Below are 19160 nucleotides of genomic sequence, written 5' to 3' on the forward strand. Positions count from 1 at the left end.
TTCAACTATTGTTATGTCAGGTGTGTTGTGGGCCAAGTGCCTGTCAATCTGAAATCTGAAGTCCCACAAGATCTTAATTTTTTCATTCTCCAGAACCTACTCAACCTGATGTTCCCAGTAGTTGTTACTATACTCAAATTCAAACTTTTGGCACAGCTTCCAGTGAATGATTTTAGCAACTTGCTTACGGCATTCTAAGTAGTCAGTTTGTACAATTTTGCTGCACCCACTAATTAAATGGTCAACTCTTTCATCTTTCTCATTACAGAGGCAGCATTTGCTGTTGGTGGTGACATGCTGAATCTTTGCTTTCATGCAATTTGTGGCTAAGGCTTGTTCTTGAGCAGCCAAACTAAACTCTTCAGTTTCTTTTTTCAGTATTCCTGATTTTAGCCAGTTCCACAAAAGCTTTTGGTCAGCTTTGCCTTCAATACTTTTCATGTATTGGCCATGCATAGCTTTGCTTTTCCAATTTTCAGTTCACTTCTCAATTACTTCTTTTTTGTATTCAGCTGTTGACTTGGTTGTCTTCAAGAGGCCCCCCTTATGTACTTCCTTAATCATTGGCTCTTCACTTTTCTGGATGTAATCATTCAAGCTATGTCTTTCTTCTTCTACAGTCTGCTTTACTTGTAGGAGACCTTGACCACCCTCTGCTCTTTGTAAATATAATCGATCAACATCACTGTTAGGGTGCAAGGCATGATTCATAGTCATAAGCTTCCTTGTTCTTCTGTCCAAATTGCCCAGCTCCATCTGGGTCCAATCAATTATTCCTGCAGAGTATTGAATGGCAGGTATAGCCCAGGTATTTATTGCTTTTATGATGTTTCCACCACTCAATTTGGACTTTAAAATCTTGCGAATTCTTCGAATGTATTTGGCTGAAGTTGATTCCTTGACTTTATTATGTATTAAATAATAATAATAATAATAATAATAATAATAATAATAATAATAATAATAATAATAATAATAATAATAAAATCTATAGTGAGATTCACAACCTTTGGGGCTGATTGGTAGCTCAACAGCTCGAGTCCTAACCAAGGACCTAGGAATTGTTAAGGTAGCATCGGAGGATATAAGCTGTTTCAAGTAGGGTGGTTTTTTGTAGAAACAGGATGATGATGATGATGATGATGATGATGATGATGATGATTAGAAATTCAGCCAACTGAACATTTATAATATATCACAAATATCACAAACGTTATTATTGTTGTTGTTAATCATTACTTGTTTACAACAATGTGAAGTCACAGCTGATTTTAGCTTTATATGTTTTGAGTTCTTCCAAGAATCCAGGATGTCATAATGTATTGGTACAATAAATGTATGGATCCAAGCAGTGTGGCCTTCACAATTGACAGAAGGAAATTTTGTCTGCACAAGTTTTCTACATGTCATCCAAAGCTTTTTGGTATGGTACCCAGTGTGCCAACAATTTGGGATTCCCATTTAAGCTATTGGTAAAACGGCTAAATTAAAATGTTAATGTTATTTCCTTTTACATAAAATAAATACCACTACATAAGAAAATATTATAACATGCAACCCACATGGCTCCTTTCTGTCTTAAAATGAAAAGAGAGGGAAAAAACTTTTATCACGTTATTTAGTAAATTATTTAATTTGATCTCCACATAAAATAACCTTTGCAGAACCTGCTAGTCCTGCTTAATTTAAACAATTTTCTTCTTTTTTTTGAATTTTTTTTTGATTTTTTAAAACAAACATAAACAAACAAAACATAAAACATAAACACATAAAACATCTTTTTTGAAAGCAGCATAGTCCCGGGTTACATCTCTTCGTACAGACACAAATTCCAGTTCATGCTCATTTTTATATTCCATTCCATATCTTATTACTATTCTACATTTTCAATATAGCTTCTCCCCTCTTTTAACTTTTTTAAATTTTATTTTATTTATTTCATCTCAATTCAAATCATTGTACTTATATTCTTTGTCTGTCCTGTTTCAATTGTCTACTATCTTTTCTCATTAAACAAAATTTCTCCTGTCATCACTGATTGGAGTATCACGCCTTTATATCTTTCCCCTAAAATTATAACACTTAATATAATACATAACTTCCATTTGGATTCTGCTTGGCACTTTCTAAAATTACATACTGTATTTTTTTAAAAGAAAAAAAGTATAAATGTATAATATAATTAGAACAACAATCCATACCAATTCAATTCTATCATTAATATTAATATTCATTTAAATCTTAACATTTTACACATTACTTTTCAGATAAATATCATGCTTCTATGGGAACACTTATAAACTTTCCATAGTTAATTCCCCCCACTTCACTTATATTTTATAAAACATTGAATAATTAAAATGTTCCTGTTCCTTCCTGATTCAGTTCTCTCATTTATTTTATTTCATTTATTTTGTTCACAAAAGTTTCACTAAATCACACTAACTATTTTATCCCTCTTTTTAATCATATGTTGCATCCAATTTTCTAACATTATTTCTATTACAAATATAACAATGCCATCTTATGTGCCTTCACACAATCCCTTTTTCAGTTAGATTTTCACCCATTATCTATAGATCCTGTTTCCTTACATCTTTCTCCAAACTTTTGTAACTTCTCTTCCTTTCCTTCTTCCCTTTCTTCTTTTCTCTCCCCTTTTTACCCCCCTGTCTTTCCACCTCCATTTCCCTCTTCTGTATTCCCCTTTTCTGTTGCTTTCTAACATTATATCCACTTTTCAAATTATTTTTCCCTTTTTTGGTTGTTTTTTTAAGTCTTAAATTCTCCATTCTCTTTCCCCCCTTTCCCCTTTCTTCCCCAAATGGAGTTACTTGTTCATTAAAGATGGCTTCTTCTTTGTCCCAATCTTCTTGTTGCGCAGTCTTTTCTTGTTGTTTCTCGTAATTACGAATCACCATTTCTAAGAATTGAAAAATGGAGCCAAAGGAGCCCTTCCCTTCTTGTGTCTCTTCTTTATATTTTTTAAATTCCATTTTCAGTTCATCCAGAGATAGTGCCATTGTAAAAAAAATTAAATGACCACCCAATTGTTTTTAGTCATTCAAATATAATATCCAAAAATCCTAAAGTCACCAAGCAATCCAAATACACTTTTTACACTTTCTTCTTTTTTCATTTTCTCTTCCTGGGGTTACTATTTAGTTACAAAGTTCCAGTTAAAATCTATCTTTTAGAAGTCTTATTGAGATTTTACATTAGATACTTTTGGAGTCCAGGCAGCCTCCTCCTTCCAGATCCTGCCCTTATTATTTTCCTCTCCCTTCCTACTTATAGACAAAAAGGATTTTTTGGTGTCCAGAAATCTTTATTGTCCCATTGGCATTTAATTATATTTTCAGCTTAATTATTGGTGCCAAAGCGGATTTTTCCGATTTCTTATTCAGCTCTCTTCATTGTCAATGTGAGGAAGGAGAGAGAAGAAGAAGAAAAAAACTTTCCCTTTTCACTTTCTTTTGCTGCTTCCGACTCTTCATTGGCAGCGATATTATCTTTTATAAAATTTAAATTCCAGGGTACCTTAGTTGTTGCTTTTTATCCCGGTCAGCCAAAACTTTCACTTCTTATCTTCCTCCTGCACTTTCTTTTCCGGTTGAGTGCTTCTTTGAGGTGGCCATTTCTGACCACTGCTCCTACCGCCTTCGGGAAAGGGAGTTTGACCAGCTGAGGAGGAGAGATGTGGCTCTCCTCGACCATGCTGGTCATTTCCCCCCTCTTCACCACCTCTACGGGGTGACTTAGCCCCGAAACCAACTGGCTCGGGGTGCTCCAGTGGTGAACCCAGGCAGAAACCACGCACGATCGTGGATTCCTGCCTGCCGCCGAAGCCCTGCAAACCGGAACAATCTTCTTAATGTAAACCAACCTATGTTCCAACTATCTAAATTTACAGTAAGATCCCACCAACTCATGCTTTTTCCATTTCAGAACGATATACTTACCAACCACTGACATTTCAGGAACACTTGCTATATAAACTTCTTCTGGAAATGTTGGCTCATTGTCATTGATGTCATGGATTTTGATGACAAACTCTGATTCAGGTTCCACTGGCTGGAGTGTTCTTCGGTTAATGGCCTGGGCACGTAGAGTATAGTAAGCTTTTTCTTCTCTGTCAATTCTTCTTGTGGCATGAATGTCTCCTGTTCTCTCATCAATAACAAAAAGAGTGCCTGCCCCATCTCCTGACAAGATGTACTTGAGAGATCCATCTCCTTTGTCCTGGTCAGAGTGAAGCTAGAACAGAAAAAGGGGAGAGTAAGCAAGGAAAAAGATACAGAGCTGTGTAAACACAATGACAACAAATATTAATAATCCAATTAATTAGGATACATTAAATTCCACATGACTGTAGAAAATATGAACTGGCAAAATCTATTCCAACTCACAGAGAGTGTAATGTGTTTCACTATAGCAGCAGTAGCAAAAGCAGGTATAGCATACTTCTCATTACCAGAATGCTCTTAATATCAAGAATAATCTTGATAGCTTAGCTTTGGTGGCAGATTTTAGCTTTTCTAGCAACACCTGTTCTACAGAGAAGAACATTTGTGTCACAAATCTTACAAGAATTTTATGTTAATGCTGACCTTTTCTTTTTAGAAAATGAATCTATTAACCATTCACAACCTGCCATGTTGGTTGTAAATTCTCTAAGCAGATAAAGAACATGACAGGATACATATTAATTAAGAATATAATATATTCTTGAGCTAGTGGTGCACTTAAAAAAATCTCAAAGCTTCCTATTTATTAAAGAAAAAGGAACCTCAGAAATTTAATGGTAAACTGCAATCTCCCAGTATATTACTTCTATTATATCTAAAATATATTAGTTATAACAAAGTAACTTTAGACATGGCACATTTTTTAATCTGAGGATTAGAGAGTTTTATTTATTCATCTCTAACAGCTCTGCCTCATAAAAGAAGTAAATCTAACTAGTATTAATCTAACTTAATCTAATGGGCAGTTTTTAGATTTTATGGGTATGGGTCACATTCGTTTTGAGGTTGTCATAGAAGCTATATAGGAACAGATGTTTCATGGAAAACCCCAGCTTAATGTTAGGCAGATATTTTATTCTCTCAGGGTATTCTTCTCTTGTATTTCTGAGACATTTTTGTTCTGTATTTATACTCTCTCTCTTTCTCTCTCCATACATAACCTCTCTGTCTGTCTGTCTGTCACTCTCCATACATTACACACACACACACGCGCGCGCGCACACACACACACACACATGCACAATTACAGCCAAATCAGCACAAGAAATTTAGCATACTTCTTCTGTATCTCATGCTTTATTCAGACTTGGTAAAAAGACAGTATCAAAGTATTTTTCACTTTTCAATTAATTCTTTGAAAAAAGGGGGTCCTTCCTCACAAGTGGTCCACTTCCAGATTCCCATCATCTCTCTTGGCACTGATATTATTGCTTGCCCTTTAACTACCACCAGTCGTATTCCTCAAACCCTGTCTACTCCCCTAAGCCTTAAACATTAATAGGCGTTATCTAACCTACTAAACTTTCTACAGTCAACCCTACATCCTGTCAGCAGACCCCTCCCCAAGTTGATTCTTCCTACAATACTACCAATATATCCCCCACATTCTGTATGTTTTAGCAAATGATAACCACAATCTTGCTAATGTTACAGGTACTTGACTTGCTTAAAACGTCTCCATAATATTGCAGAATAGTGAGCAATTCCCAGAAGCTATCATGTTAGGAGGGAAAATTACATATTAACCAAAGTGACTGGAATGTTAAACCCTTACATTTATAAAGTGGGTCACACAAATTATTATAAGATAAGTGTGAAAACAAATTCTAATGAGTAAAACTTGCCATTAAATAACCTAAGAAAGAATGGAAAAACTGGAAAAACTTGGAAAATAAAACTTTCTTAGACAATACATTTCCTTAGTAAAAAAAAAAAGAGGAATTGACTGCAAAATATTGCACAAATTTTCTGAAAATACATGTTTGGAAATATATAAAGCATGCCATGTATGGTATACATTATCGGGACCAAAACATTAATTATTACACTATTAATTACCTCAAAACCTAAGATCATTGATCTATAACTATGAATTCTAATAATAACAAAAGAACAGCAACTATAATAAAATATTGAAATATGAGATTTATTCTAGTTCAAGCTTTGGTTTTTTATTCCCCTGGGTATTACTGTAACTTTCCAGAAGAGTCTCATTGTAAAGTGTATTGTAATTATTTCTAAACTCAATCATTTGGAGTTGGAGACCAATTTATATTGTACAGAGAAAAAATACTAAACCCATTAATAAGTGTTATTCATCTTGGTGGGGAAGACAATCATATTTATTAATGTATAGAATAGAAAAACAGAGTTGAAAGGGACCTTGGAGGTCTTCTAGTCCAATCCCCTGCTTAAGGAGAAAATCCTATACCATTTCAGGCAAATAGCTATCCAATTTCTTCTTTTTTTTTTTTTGAAACAAATGTTATTAATTGTAAAGACAAACAAAACATCATTAAACATTGAAAATTCTAATTTACCCCATCTCCATATGGACACATAAATATCTTTTAACAAATTTCTCATTTTCTCTTTACTCTTATTCAATTACATTTCTTTTCTATATTTATCTGTTTTATAGTCATCATATTTATATTTCCCTCTGACTTGTTTACAATTATTCTCATCTGACATTCCTCCAAGGTTTTATTAATTTTCAATCAAACATAAACACACAAAACACAAAAACATAAAACTTCTTTTTAGAAAGTGGCTTGGCCCCAGATTACCTCTCTTCGTACAGACTTCAATTAAATTCATGCTCATCTTATATACCATTACCTATCTTATTTACCATTCTATATCTTCTATATAACTCCTCCCCGCTTTTCAAACTTCTTAATTCTATTTTATTTATTTCATCTTACTTTAAATCATTATATTTGTATCTTTTGTCCATTCTTTTCCAATTAACCATTTATCTCATTCTCTATAATAAAAAAAAGAAAATTTCTCCTGAAATCACTAATCGGAGTATGATGCCTTTCTGTCGTTCCCCTAGATTAACATTTAAAATAACATCTAGATCCCAGTCTGATTCTGCTCAGTACATTCTACCTACTAAATTTTAAGAAAAAGAAAGAATAAATCTATAAAATAATTAAGTACATAATTAAATATTAAAATCTATCATTAAATCTTAAACATTTTAATATTTTAATTTATTAAATCTTGTAACATTCCAATTGTCTATTTCAAAAACAGATGCTGCAATAATAAATCTATAATAACATCAACACAATAGCCCATTAAACTCTATAATTAAACTAAATATTTTAAACATTTCCTTTAATATTTTATTAAATCTTAGAATCTATCATTATTAAGCATTTTAATATTTTAATATTTTATTAGATCTTATAAAATTCTAATTTTCTATTTCTAATACAAATACTACAATACTATCATATGTACTTTGCAGAATCTTTTTTTTTAATTATGCATTACCCTTTATCCCTAAAAAAAAATTGCTTTTTCCCATCTTGTTTCATACCTTTGTGGCTTTTTTCCCCCTTTTCCCTTTCTTTCTTATCCCACCTAGCCTTTTTACCCCCTCCTCTCCTAACCTCCGCCTTTTTAGCTTCCCCTCTCTGTTGTATTCCTCTTTTCTTTTGCTTTCTAACATTGTATTGATTTTGCATCTTACTTTTCTCTTTCTTGGGTGTTTTTTTAGGTCTTAAGTCCTTCATTTTCCTTCCTCTCTTTCTCTTTTCTTTCTTGATCAAACTTTTTGATTCATTAAAGATGGCTGCTGCTTCTTCTTCTTCTTCTTCTTCTTCTTCTTCTTCTTCTTCTTCTTCTTCTTCTTCTTCTTCTTCTTCTTCTTCTTCTTCTTCTTCTTCTTCTTCTTCCGCTTCCTCTTCCTCTTCCTCTTCCTCTTCCTCCTGTTGTTGAGTTGGCTAGTAGATAGTAAGGGCCATTTCTAAAAAGCGAAAGGCTTCTCCCACAGCGTCCTTGCCTTCTTTCTTTGTTTTTCCATATTCCTTTCTTAGTTCATCAAGAGGTAAAGCCATTATAAACCTTTTCTTCTTCTTTTTCTTTTTCCTCTTCTTCTTGTTAAAACAACCAAGATATTTCAAAACTTAAAACAGTTCCCCAAAGTCCCAGAGTCATCAAGCAGTCCAAACAGAGCACAAAGTTCTTCCCTTTGCAATTTCTCTTCCTAGGGTAATATCAATTAGAAAAAAAACCCAATCTGTATTTTAAAGCCTTATTGCAGTTAACTTCTAGTCTCTAAATCTTCAAGGCATCTCTTCCAACAAAATCTTAATATGAGTTATTTGTTTCAGTCCTCTCCCTTCCCACTTGTAACAAAGAGCTTTAAATTTTTACCTTCTATAGAAAAGCAGGTTTTTCAGTCCATTTGTTAACTCCGTAAGGGAGGGAGAGTAAACTTTCCCTTTCAGCACTTCCATTCACCATTTTAAAAATCTCGACGGAAAACAAAGTATCATCCAAAAGATCATGATTTTCAGGATATTAAGTGTATCTTAAAAGTCCTGGTTCAGCCAAAAAACTTTCACTTTACAACTTTCTCCTTCTTCCTCCTGCACAGTCTTGTCCAGCTGCCGGCTTCTTTGTGGCAGCCATTACAAACCGCTGCTACACCGCCTTGAGAAAAGGGGTTTTGCCGGGTGGGGAGGGGGTCTGCGATACCTCCAAACCCCTATCCGGATCCCCCTGTCTTCAGCTGCCCCTATGGGGCTGCCTTATCCTCCAGACCTGTCAGGATCGGAGGCACCAAGACGGCTAGCATGGCAGGGATCGCGCAGGATTGCGAATCCCTGCCATTGCCGAAGCCTGGCAAACCAGAACCCCCCAATTTCTTCTTTAAAATTTCCAGAGTTGGAGTATTCACAATTTCTGGACACAAGTTTTTCCATTGATGAATTGTTCTAACTGTTAGGAAATTTCTTCTTAGTTCTAGGTTCCTTCTCTTCTTGATTAGTTTTCATCCATTGCTTCTTGCCCTGCCCTCAGGTGCTTTGGAGAACAGCTTGACTCCGTCTTTTTTCCTTTGTTGACAATCAATTTTTTCCCAATTGTTGTCTTGATTTTTAAAAATGAAAATATTCCTTTATTTTCACTGATCTCCACATTTCTAACAGATTCTCTAATGTTTCCTAATCATATTATCACCAAATTGCAGAAAATGTATTGAAACAGGTAAAACTGTAGTTTTTATTAAGTACGTCTGCTTCAAGAGTAAGAGCTGATTTGACATTTTAAGCAGCAAGTTTGGCACAAAGCTTATACTTTTGGTCCCTTAAGGTGCTTTAGTATCATTTATCTTCAAGTTTTTGCTTCTTTCTTCTAAATCCAAGCATGTCCCAGCATAAATCATTGTTAAGTTCATTGCTCCCAAACAGTGAAGAATGATTTAATGAAAAAGGAAAAGATTTATTTAGCAATCACTACTCAAATTACAACTATTTATTACATTTTCTTCCCAGTACCTCTATCAGTGACTATCTATTACTAGTTTAGCCTTAATGCAAACATATTGTTTTTTTATGTCCTTTTATTGATATCTGTCATGATTTCTCTGACATTTTACAATGATGCTAAAACTCGTAACAGTCCAGCAATTATTTTAATGTAACTTCAATGATAATTGGATATACAAAATAATAAAGTTATATAAATACCTCATCTAGTCATGGACACAGCTGTGATTATAGGCAGTGGTGTAATCACAGACAAAAGTAACTGTAGCCTTCACACAGTGGTGGGATTCAATTTTTTTTTAGTACCGGTTCTGTGGGTGTGGCTTGGTGGGCATGGCAAGGGAAGGATACTGTAAAATCTCTAGTCAGAGGTGGTATTTGCCAGTTCTCTGAACTTCTCAAAATTTCCACTACTGGTTCTCCAGAACTGGTCAGAACCTGCTGAATACCACCTCTGCCTTCACACAAACACAAACAGTCATATTGTTATCCACTTCAGCCACATAGCTAGGCTAAAAAGCATAACTGTCTTCATCGATCTATATCACAGGTTTTATACATGTGGTGTCACATTGCCATCACATGATGTATCACATTTCCCCTTTGTGGAGCTGGGGTGGGTGTGGCCTGTACATGACACACCTGGTCTGCAGGCCGCCAGTTTGACACCCCTGATCTATATGATATAAATATTGAAGTTCTTTTGTTTGTTTTTCACCTCATCAAAGTTGGGTTTTCTTCTATTCTCCCAAAATGGATAATGTTCTAGAGATATTAGATTACCTTAATATCAACAAAAGCCCAGTTAATTACAAACCATTGCCAAAAATCTGAATTCTTTTGCTCTATTAAGCCCAGCTCATACAATAATTAGGATGTACAAACATTTTAAAATTTATACATTTGATAAGTTATTAATTATAGAAAATGGTATTCTTTACTGAAAATGTTAGTTATCTATTTTATTGTGGACAATACATTGTAAGTCACATCTTGTATATTATCTTAGTAACTCTTAGTATTTCATGCTGTATCTAATGTGTGGGAGAAGTATTTTATTTTTAAGTAACTTTTTTTAAAGGGCTCCCTATTCCATGTCTGCACTTTTTGTGCTGATAGATAGATAGATAGATAGATAGATAGATAGATAGATAGATAGATAGATATAGATATAGATATAGATATAGATATAGATATAGATATAGATATAGATATAGATATAGATATATAGAATAAAACCAGTGATAAGTTACCATTTTTTAATAGTTACCACTTTAAAATTATGGTCACTATCAAGATCACTGTTTTTTCCACTAACATTTTATTAGTGTATTATATATATTTATATGAGTATGCTATTTCATATTTTATATATCATACATCTATGAAAGTCTGAATGAAAATCTATCTTTTTCTTTTAACTGGTATTTTATTTTATGTCATGGATGAATGCTCATTCTATTTCTGTCCTTTCTATTTTGCATTTTTAAATAATTTCTTTTTGCCTTTAATGTCTCCCCCAATTGTCATATTTTCTATATTCTCTCTTCAAAATGCATTGTAAGAGTGACAGATGTCGCTCACTCCTTGAAAATTCATCAGAATCCTTCTTCATGTTCAAACCACTTCTATGTATCATTATCTGTACGAATTACTATGTGTCTGAGTAGAACATATGCATTAGAAGAGTAAAATATACATTATGCTTCTGAGGGTGACATATTTTATTTTTAGTAACATAAAGAAACCTATTAAAATCTTATATCTTGACATAAAGTTTATTAACAAGGCTTATTTTAATCAAGATGAATGAGCAGAAAGCTGCTTTTCACTTTTACAACACAAAATCCTTCAATATAAATCAAGAGAATAATTTTTAATTACAGAAATTGGCAAATGAATTGGCCCTTGAAATCAGCAATGAGAATAATTTTTCACATTGCTAACACTAACTTAAGTAATGATAAAACCAGGAATGAAATGTACCTTTCAATATATGTGCAGGCTTGTTCAGTGATTTGGGCTTATAGATATTTATTCCCTAGTGAAAATTAAGGAGTTATACAGCTACAATGCTAATTATCTTATCTGCGTATCAATGTTATTTAATTTGAATTAAATCTACAGAAACATTTTTTGGTAAGAGGTTTGCTAGAATATGCATACTATAAATATATTCACACTATAAAATATGATTAGTATGGATAGTATGGATAATATACAGAACTAAAAAGCATACATCAGTTTTATAGTGAGTATGGGTTTCTTATGCTAAGATGTAGATTAAATCAATAAATTATCATAATAAAAGAGATGTTATGTTGCATATTTTTTGCCTCCTTGTCTTCAGTAATGACCTAAAGAGCGTCAGTAAAAACTGCGATCACATTAACATTAACTTTCCTTACAATGAACTGTATTTTTAAGCACTTTAAAGAAAGAAGAATAAATAATAAATATTTATAGCACACTCAGAGAAGAACCTAAGCTTTGCATGGAGAAGGTTCAATTTTGGCATCTGAAAGAACAGATGGAAAAATTCTTGCTTGAAATCTTCCTATATTACTGACACTTTGAGTTCAACATTTCCATTGATAAGCAAGAGTAGTTGTTAAGTAAGTTTTGCTCTATTTAACTATCTTTCTTGACATAGTTCTTAAGTGAAGCTCTGTGTTTTTAAATTAGTAACATGGCTGTTACATAGAGAATCTGGCTTCCCTATTGATTTTGCTTGCAAATTTGATTACATGGCCCCGGGACACTGGGGTCATGTCATAAATACATGCCATTTGCCAAGTGTCTGAATGCTGATCATGTGATCACGAGGATGCTGCAACTATCAAATATGTGAAAAATGTCATACGTCACTTTTTTTCAGTGCCGTTGTAATTCCAAACAGTCACGGAATGAGTGGTTGTAAGCAATGGTGGGCTGCTGCCGGTTCGGACTGGTTCTAATGAACTGGTAATTCTGATGATTAGCTGGCCCCGCCCACCTGCACTCATCCTATCCTGTCCTATATTTCCATCTTTTTCAGCTCAGCTGATTCATGCGGCACAGTGGTTTTCACATACCTCAGCTGTTCTACTTACCAGGGGATGCCCTGTAGTGGTTCAAGTTGTTTTTTTTTTTAGCGCTGCATGAGTGCAAAGCATGCACTCACAAAACTGGCTGTTAAACCAGTTGCAGCCCACCACTGGTTGTAAGTTGAGGGCTATCTGAAGCTGGCTCACTATATAAAAACTTCTGATCTCCTGACTGATAACTTTCAGCATAAAAACATTTCTATGGTGAGTCAGAAACAAGTTCAGGGTGCCCATGAACTGATGATGAGCTGCAATGCCAGCTTTATCACCAAATACATGATTCAAAAAATGAAGGTCTTGAAATGTGAGATTTGTCTAAAGCAAAGGTCTCCAACATTTCTGGCTTTGTGGACCGGGAGTGGGTTAGGGTTAGCAACAGAAGATGATTCCATGCAAGCAGATCCATTTACACAAATGATGAGTGCATCCTGTAGTTGCACAAATGAAACTTTGAGTGTGCGAGCTTGCATGCTGCTTTCACGGCCTGGTTCTGAATGGGCTGCAGCTGGGACTGGGTTGAGGCCTGGGGGATGACCCCTGGTCTAAAGGATAGTCTTATATCTAAACAGATTGATGAAAGCAACTATTGCAAAGTACAGAAAAGTTTTTTCTCTAAAATTTATGTTTTTTAATGCCTGGATTTACAGTTTGCTCCATTTTTCAATAGACTTTCTTCAACAGATTGTGATTGAGGCCCGCTTTTATGCACATCAACTATTTGTTTTCTTTTTGTTTTCTTCATCATGATTACTAAGAAAGATATGAGCAGCTAAAAAAAAAACCTTGGATGGCATTTCCCCAGCACTCAGGGGGAGGGGAGTAGGAAATGCTTGTGTTTATTAAAGAGCAAGATGTCTGTACCTTGCTTAGAAAATATTAAAAAGCAAATTTTAGGAAATGATGGTTTGTTCATCATCACCTGATCATCACTGGTAAGACTTTTGCAAAATATTAAAAGACAACACTATAAGCTGTAGCAAGAGAAGGGATTGCAGGAATATCCTAAATTGACTCCATTTTGGATGAAAATAAAAACAATTTATTAACAATACCCACTATACTTGTGTTGAATATGAGGACATTCTTTTCTAAAAGTAAGCGTTGTTTAACAATGGAACCAATTGCATAAAGATGTATGGGCTTCCTTTTACTGGATATGTTCATGCATATCCACCCATCTGTCAGGGATTGTTTAATTGGAATTTGGATTCTGCACACAGGAGGGATTTGGAGTTAGCAGTCTATCGGTTTTCTTCCAACTCTATGTATTATGAAGAAAAAAACAAAAAACCCTATTCATTCTGGAACAAAAAGCATGTTTCTTCTCTGGACCAACAATTATTTATTTACTACTGTATTACCTGGACTTATATGCCTTTTCCAAGTAGCATCTAAATTCTCTCTTGGAAGCTGCCAGGCTTCCTTGTATCTTTGAGCTGCCATTTCTTTCATGTTCTCCAACATGGCCTGTCACAGCTGCTGGGTACTGATAGCACAGTCCCTGCTTTTGTGAAAACACCCACCTTCTTCTCTTTTAAAAGGAAGGCAAGAGCAATTTTGACATAGACCAAAATCATGCTGGGGAAAGAAGACTCTTTCTTTAACAGTTCAAGTAAAAAGTAATTTTTAGTGAACTGTAACATATAACAAAGGACTTTTTCCTATACTCAGTAATATTCCTTGCAATATCCAGCCAGATTGACTGGAGAACAGACTTTGTTACCATTACAGAAATAAACTGCAAGAATTAAATAGAAAAATAGTCATTGAATAAAAAACATATGATTGGGGACAAAGCAATTCCATATCCCACTGAAGCCTTTCTATCTGCACTTGAATATCACAAATTATCTTTGGTCACCATGCAGTACAATCTTATGTATAGGTAGTCCTCAACTTATGATCACAATTGAGCCCAAAATCTCTGTTGCTAAGTGAAACATTTGTCAAGTGAATTTTGCCACATTTTACCAACATTGTTGCCAACATTTTTAAGTGAATTACTTCAGTTGTTAACTTAGTAACATGGTTGTTAAGTGAATCTGGCTTCTCCATTGACTTTGCTTGTCAGAAGGTTGCAAAGGTGGATCACATGACCCTGGGAAATCAATATGGGCCCATTGCCAAGCATCTGAATTTTGATCACATGATCATGAGGATGCCTCAACAATCGTTAAGTGTGAAAAACAATCATAAGTCATTTTTTAGTGTTGTTTTAACTTTGAATGGTCACTAAATGAACTTGTTAAGTCATGGACTACCTTTATTGACTAAGGGTATTTACAGAAGGGATAAAATCCTATTTTTATTCATGTATTCATATATGAATAAGCATTCATTAAAATATTAAATTAAAAAAAGCCTTCATTCTTAATTTTTTTCAAGAAAACAATAGCTTAGAAGAGCAAATCAGTTCCTTTAGAATGTAACTCCCATTACTTCTTATCTGGGATAATTCTGGCTAAGGCTCCTAGAAGTTAAAATTGAACATCTGGAAGTAAAAAAAAAAAAAGCTCATCCATGTTTTAAAATAAGTGTTTCTCTTGCCTAATTTTACTCAAATGGCAGTCGGGTGACATTATAAAAATTGAACATCTGGAAGTCAGAAAAGGTTCATTAGTGTTTTAAAATATGTCTTTTTCTTACCTTTTTAAAAAAACTTAAATGGCAACCAGGTGCAGAGGTTGGATGCTACCAGTTCAGCCTGGTTCTGCTGAACCGGTAGCGTCAAAGATAAGCTGAGACTGAACCGGTTCTCTCAGTTGGGCCCATTCACCCGCCCAGGCTCCCATACTGGCCTTTATGTCCTGCTTTTGTAGCACAGCTGCAGAGGGCCCCACATCAGCTATGGGAGACACAGGGAGCGTGCAGGATTTCAGGAGGTGAGTAGGAAAAGCCTCTGTGCATGTGCAAAGTGCGCATTTGGTGCACGCGCATGCACAAAGCCCACCAAGCCACGCCCACTGAAACTACTTTGAAACCACTGATCAGGTGACATTATATCTTTACCATGTCAAATCTTCATGGTAACAACATGTAAGCAGAAGAAAACTGGAGTGCAAAGTGTGGCACCCACTGAGACAACTGAAATCACAGCTATCTTCTTGTGCTATTCTTTCTTCAATGATACTTTGAGGGACTATTGATGAACTACTCTGATGCACTGCTTAATATCAAAAGAGGTATTTTGGCTTATTATTCTCTGAAAAGCAGGAATGGTGACGTGGCCTAGAGGTAGAGTTCTCACCTCACAATTAGAAGGCTGTGAGTTCAATTCTTGGTAGCAACAGATATTTCTCTTACTGGGCGCAAAGAGAAAACATCTACTGTGAGATTTGCAGAGGCATCAGGAAGGGCTTCATTCAGTCACCCTGACTCCACCCCAATGTAAGGGATTACAGGGTCATTAAAAGAAAAAAAATCTTTGAGTAACAGAGTAACAGAGTAACTAATCTTTGACCATTTGTAACCATTTGTTTTTATGTTTATTAAAAATAGAGAAAGAATAAGGATATAATAACACTTATGGAATAATGAATGGAAAGTCCCATCCTCATTAAAAGACTTCTCCTTAGAAGACTTCAGTTTAGCAAAAAGGGCTTTCATACATATGTAACATTTTATTCAGAAAAATAGCTAAGTTTTGATATGGTTCTCAGAATTCTCCATTTCTTCATAAAATAGCAGCCCCTTTAAATGAAGTGTCATTTTAACATTACCTTATTTTATGCATTGTTATGTTCAATTCTCAAGTACTAGATTTCAAAGGCTGCTTGTTAAAAGATGTTAACTAAAGATACTACCATTCTGTATGTTTTAGAAAACGATAACCACAATCTTGCTAATGTTGCAGTTATTTGACTTGCTTAAAAAATGTTCCCATAATATGGTAGAATAGTGAACAATTCCCAGAAGCTATCATGTTAGGAGGGTAAATTACATATTAACCTATGTGACTGGAATGTAAAAACACTTACATTTATAAAGTGGGTCTCACAAATTATTATAACATAATACTGAGAACAAAATCTAATGAGTAAAACTTGCCATTAAATAACCTAAGAAAGAATGGAAAAACTGGAAAATCTTGGAAACTAAAACTTTCTTAGACAATACATTTCCTGAGTAAAAAAAAGAGGAAGTGACTGCAAAATAGTGCACAAATTTTCTGAAAATACATGTTTGGAAATATATAAAGCAAAGCCATGTATGGTATACATTATTGGTACCAAAACATTAATTATTACACTATTAATTACATCAAAATCTAAGATAATTTATCTATAACTATGAATTCTAATAAAAAAACAGCAACTATAGTATAATAAAATATTAAAGTATGAGATTTATTCTAGTTCAAGCTTTGCTTCTTTTCTGGGTATTACTGTAACTTTCCAGAAGAGTCTCATTGTAAAGTATATTGTAATTGTTTCTAAACTTACCAATTTGGAGTTAGAGACCAATTTATACTGTACAGAGAAAAAATACCAAACCCATTAATAAGTGTTATTAATTTTGGTAGGGAAGACAATCATATTTATTAATGTATAGAATAGAAAAAACAGAGTTGGAGGGGACCTTGGAGGTCTTCTAGTCCAACCTCCTGCTTAGGCAGAAAATCCTATACCATTTCAGACAAATGGTTATCCAATTTCTTCTTTAAAACTTCCAGGGTAGGAGTATTCACAATTTCTGGATGCAAGGTGTTCCACTGATTACTTGTTCTAACTGTCAGGAAATTTGTTCTTAGTTCTAGGTTGCTTCTCTCATTGATTAGTTTCCATCTGTTGCTTCTTGTCCTGCCCTCAGGTGCTCTGGAGAACAGGTTGGCTCCCTCTACTTTGTGACAACCTCTGAGATATCAGAACATTGCTATCATATCACACCTAGTCCTTTTTTCCCCATTAAACTAGATATACCCAATTCCAGTATACTAACATGTCCTCTGCAAACAATTAGCCTGCTAAATACTGTGCTCTCAAGATTAAAAATCAAATAATAAAAGTGACAAAAGACTCATAGGAGGGATTAACAAAAACACTGGAAATATATGCTAAAAGTAATATAACCCCAGCAAGTGTGAAAGTCAACTGGCAGTCAAAATTCTCCTACTAAGGAAGAATCTAGGGTCTTTTGGAGTATTAATGGTTCTTGTGATGTTGCTGGATTAAAATAATTTAGTTGTTGATGTTACCAAAAAGGAAAATAAAATTCAAAGGCAAAATTAGAGAAGGAATATGGAATGTAGGTGTCAGTAGATTGATGAATATATATTATATATAAATTACTACCACCTTTAATTATTGGAGTAAATCTCCAGTTATTGTTGCTTTAAGTAGCTATTTAAAACAGTACCAATTAGATTCTTAGGCCAATATTCCAGAGCTGATCCGACACACAAAAGCAGCAATGGATAGTACAATTTTGGCTCCATTAATAATAGGAAGTCCATCAAAGAAAGAGGGAGGGAGATATACATGATTTCTTCATATCGTTGTTTTCAGTAGATTTTAGATTCTTGCTATTAGCAATACTAATCTGAAGAAGTAAAATTGAAAGTACTGGAAGAAATGCATCTCAAAATGAAATTAAGCCTTTAACTTAAATTCTTATTTGGAATTGATATTGTTTTTGAACAGGAAATACCAAATAATTCTTTTACTTCTCTTCTTGCAAAAGACTAGTTTTGTTTCTTTTCACATCTGGAAATTTTGAATGAAAAGCATAAACAAAACTAATCTTAGTTCAATCACATTCAGTGAAAAGCAATTTTCAGTACAGCCAATGGTGAAATGCTTTTTCTTTTCTTTTCTTTTTTCTTTTCTTTTCTTTTCTTTTCTTTTCTTCTATCTATCATCTATCTGTCTGTCTGTCATCTATCCATCCTGTCTAACCTTTATTATTTTTTATAAGTGATTCAAGGCAGTGAAGATGCATATATACTTCTTCCTTGTCCTATTTCCCCACAACAACAAAACCATTTTGAGATGGGTTGAGCTAAGAGAGAGTGACTGCACCAAGGTCAGCCAGCTGGCTTTCTTGCCTAAGACTAATTCTTTCACCACTAGACCAGACTGACCAAATATGTGCAGGACAGATTACATAATATATAGTAATAATATTATCTTCTAATACTTCACTGACTCTGCCAAGTTGGCAACCATCTGCCACCAAAAGCAACATTCTTGCTCTGGCTATGGTTCTTCTGGCTCCAAAGCCAACTGTGGTTTTTGAGCCAGAAATCTGCTGACTCACTGGCAATGTAAAACTTGAAACTGCTCCAGGTCTTAATGGGTCATGAGAGGCAATAAGTATGTTTTTATCTATTGTAAGGAAGTTTGGAAGTTTATATATATATATATATTTATATATATATATTTATATATATATATATAAACTTCCAAACTTCCTTACAATAGATAAAAACATACTTATTGCTATATATATATATATATATGTGTGTGTGTGTGTGTGTGTGTGTGTTATTCAGCTTTGTTTGGGTATTTTCCCACGTCATTATAGTTGTGCTTTTAAAGTTG

At 34.3% G+C, this 19160-nt stretch overlaps 1 protein-coding gene across 2 annotated transcripts in view; it reads right to left on the reverse strand.

Moving 5' to 3' along the window:
* Nucleotides 1-19160, reverse strand: part of CDH10 (cadherin 10) — a 153804-nt gene that overhangs the window by 52650 nt on the left and 81994 nt on the right. For both annotated transcript variants that reach the window (XM_087930734.1, XM_026700880.2), the window contains exon 3: nucleotides 3963-4257. In XM_087930734.1, coding sequence (XP_087786860.1) covers nucleotides 3963-4257 — 295 coding nt within the window. The remainder of the gene's footprint in view (nucleotides 1-3962; nucleotides 4258-19160) is intronic.

This window comes from Pseudonaja textilis, chromosome 3, assembly GCF_049901715.1.
Source record: "Pseudonaja textilis isolate UNSWEBS1 chromosome 3, rPseTex1.2, whole genome shotgun sequence".
NCBI classification, from domain to species: domain Eukaryota; kingdom Metazoa; phylum Chordata; class Lepidosauria; order Squamata; family Elapidae; genus Pseudonaja; species Pseudonaja textilis.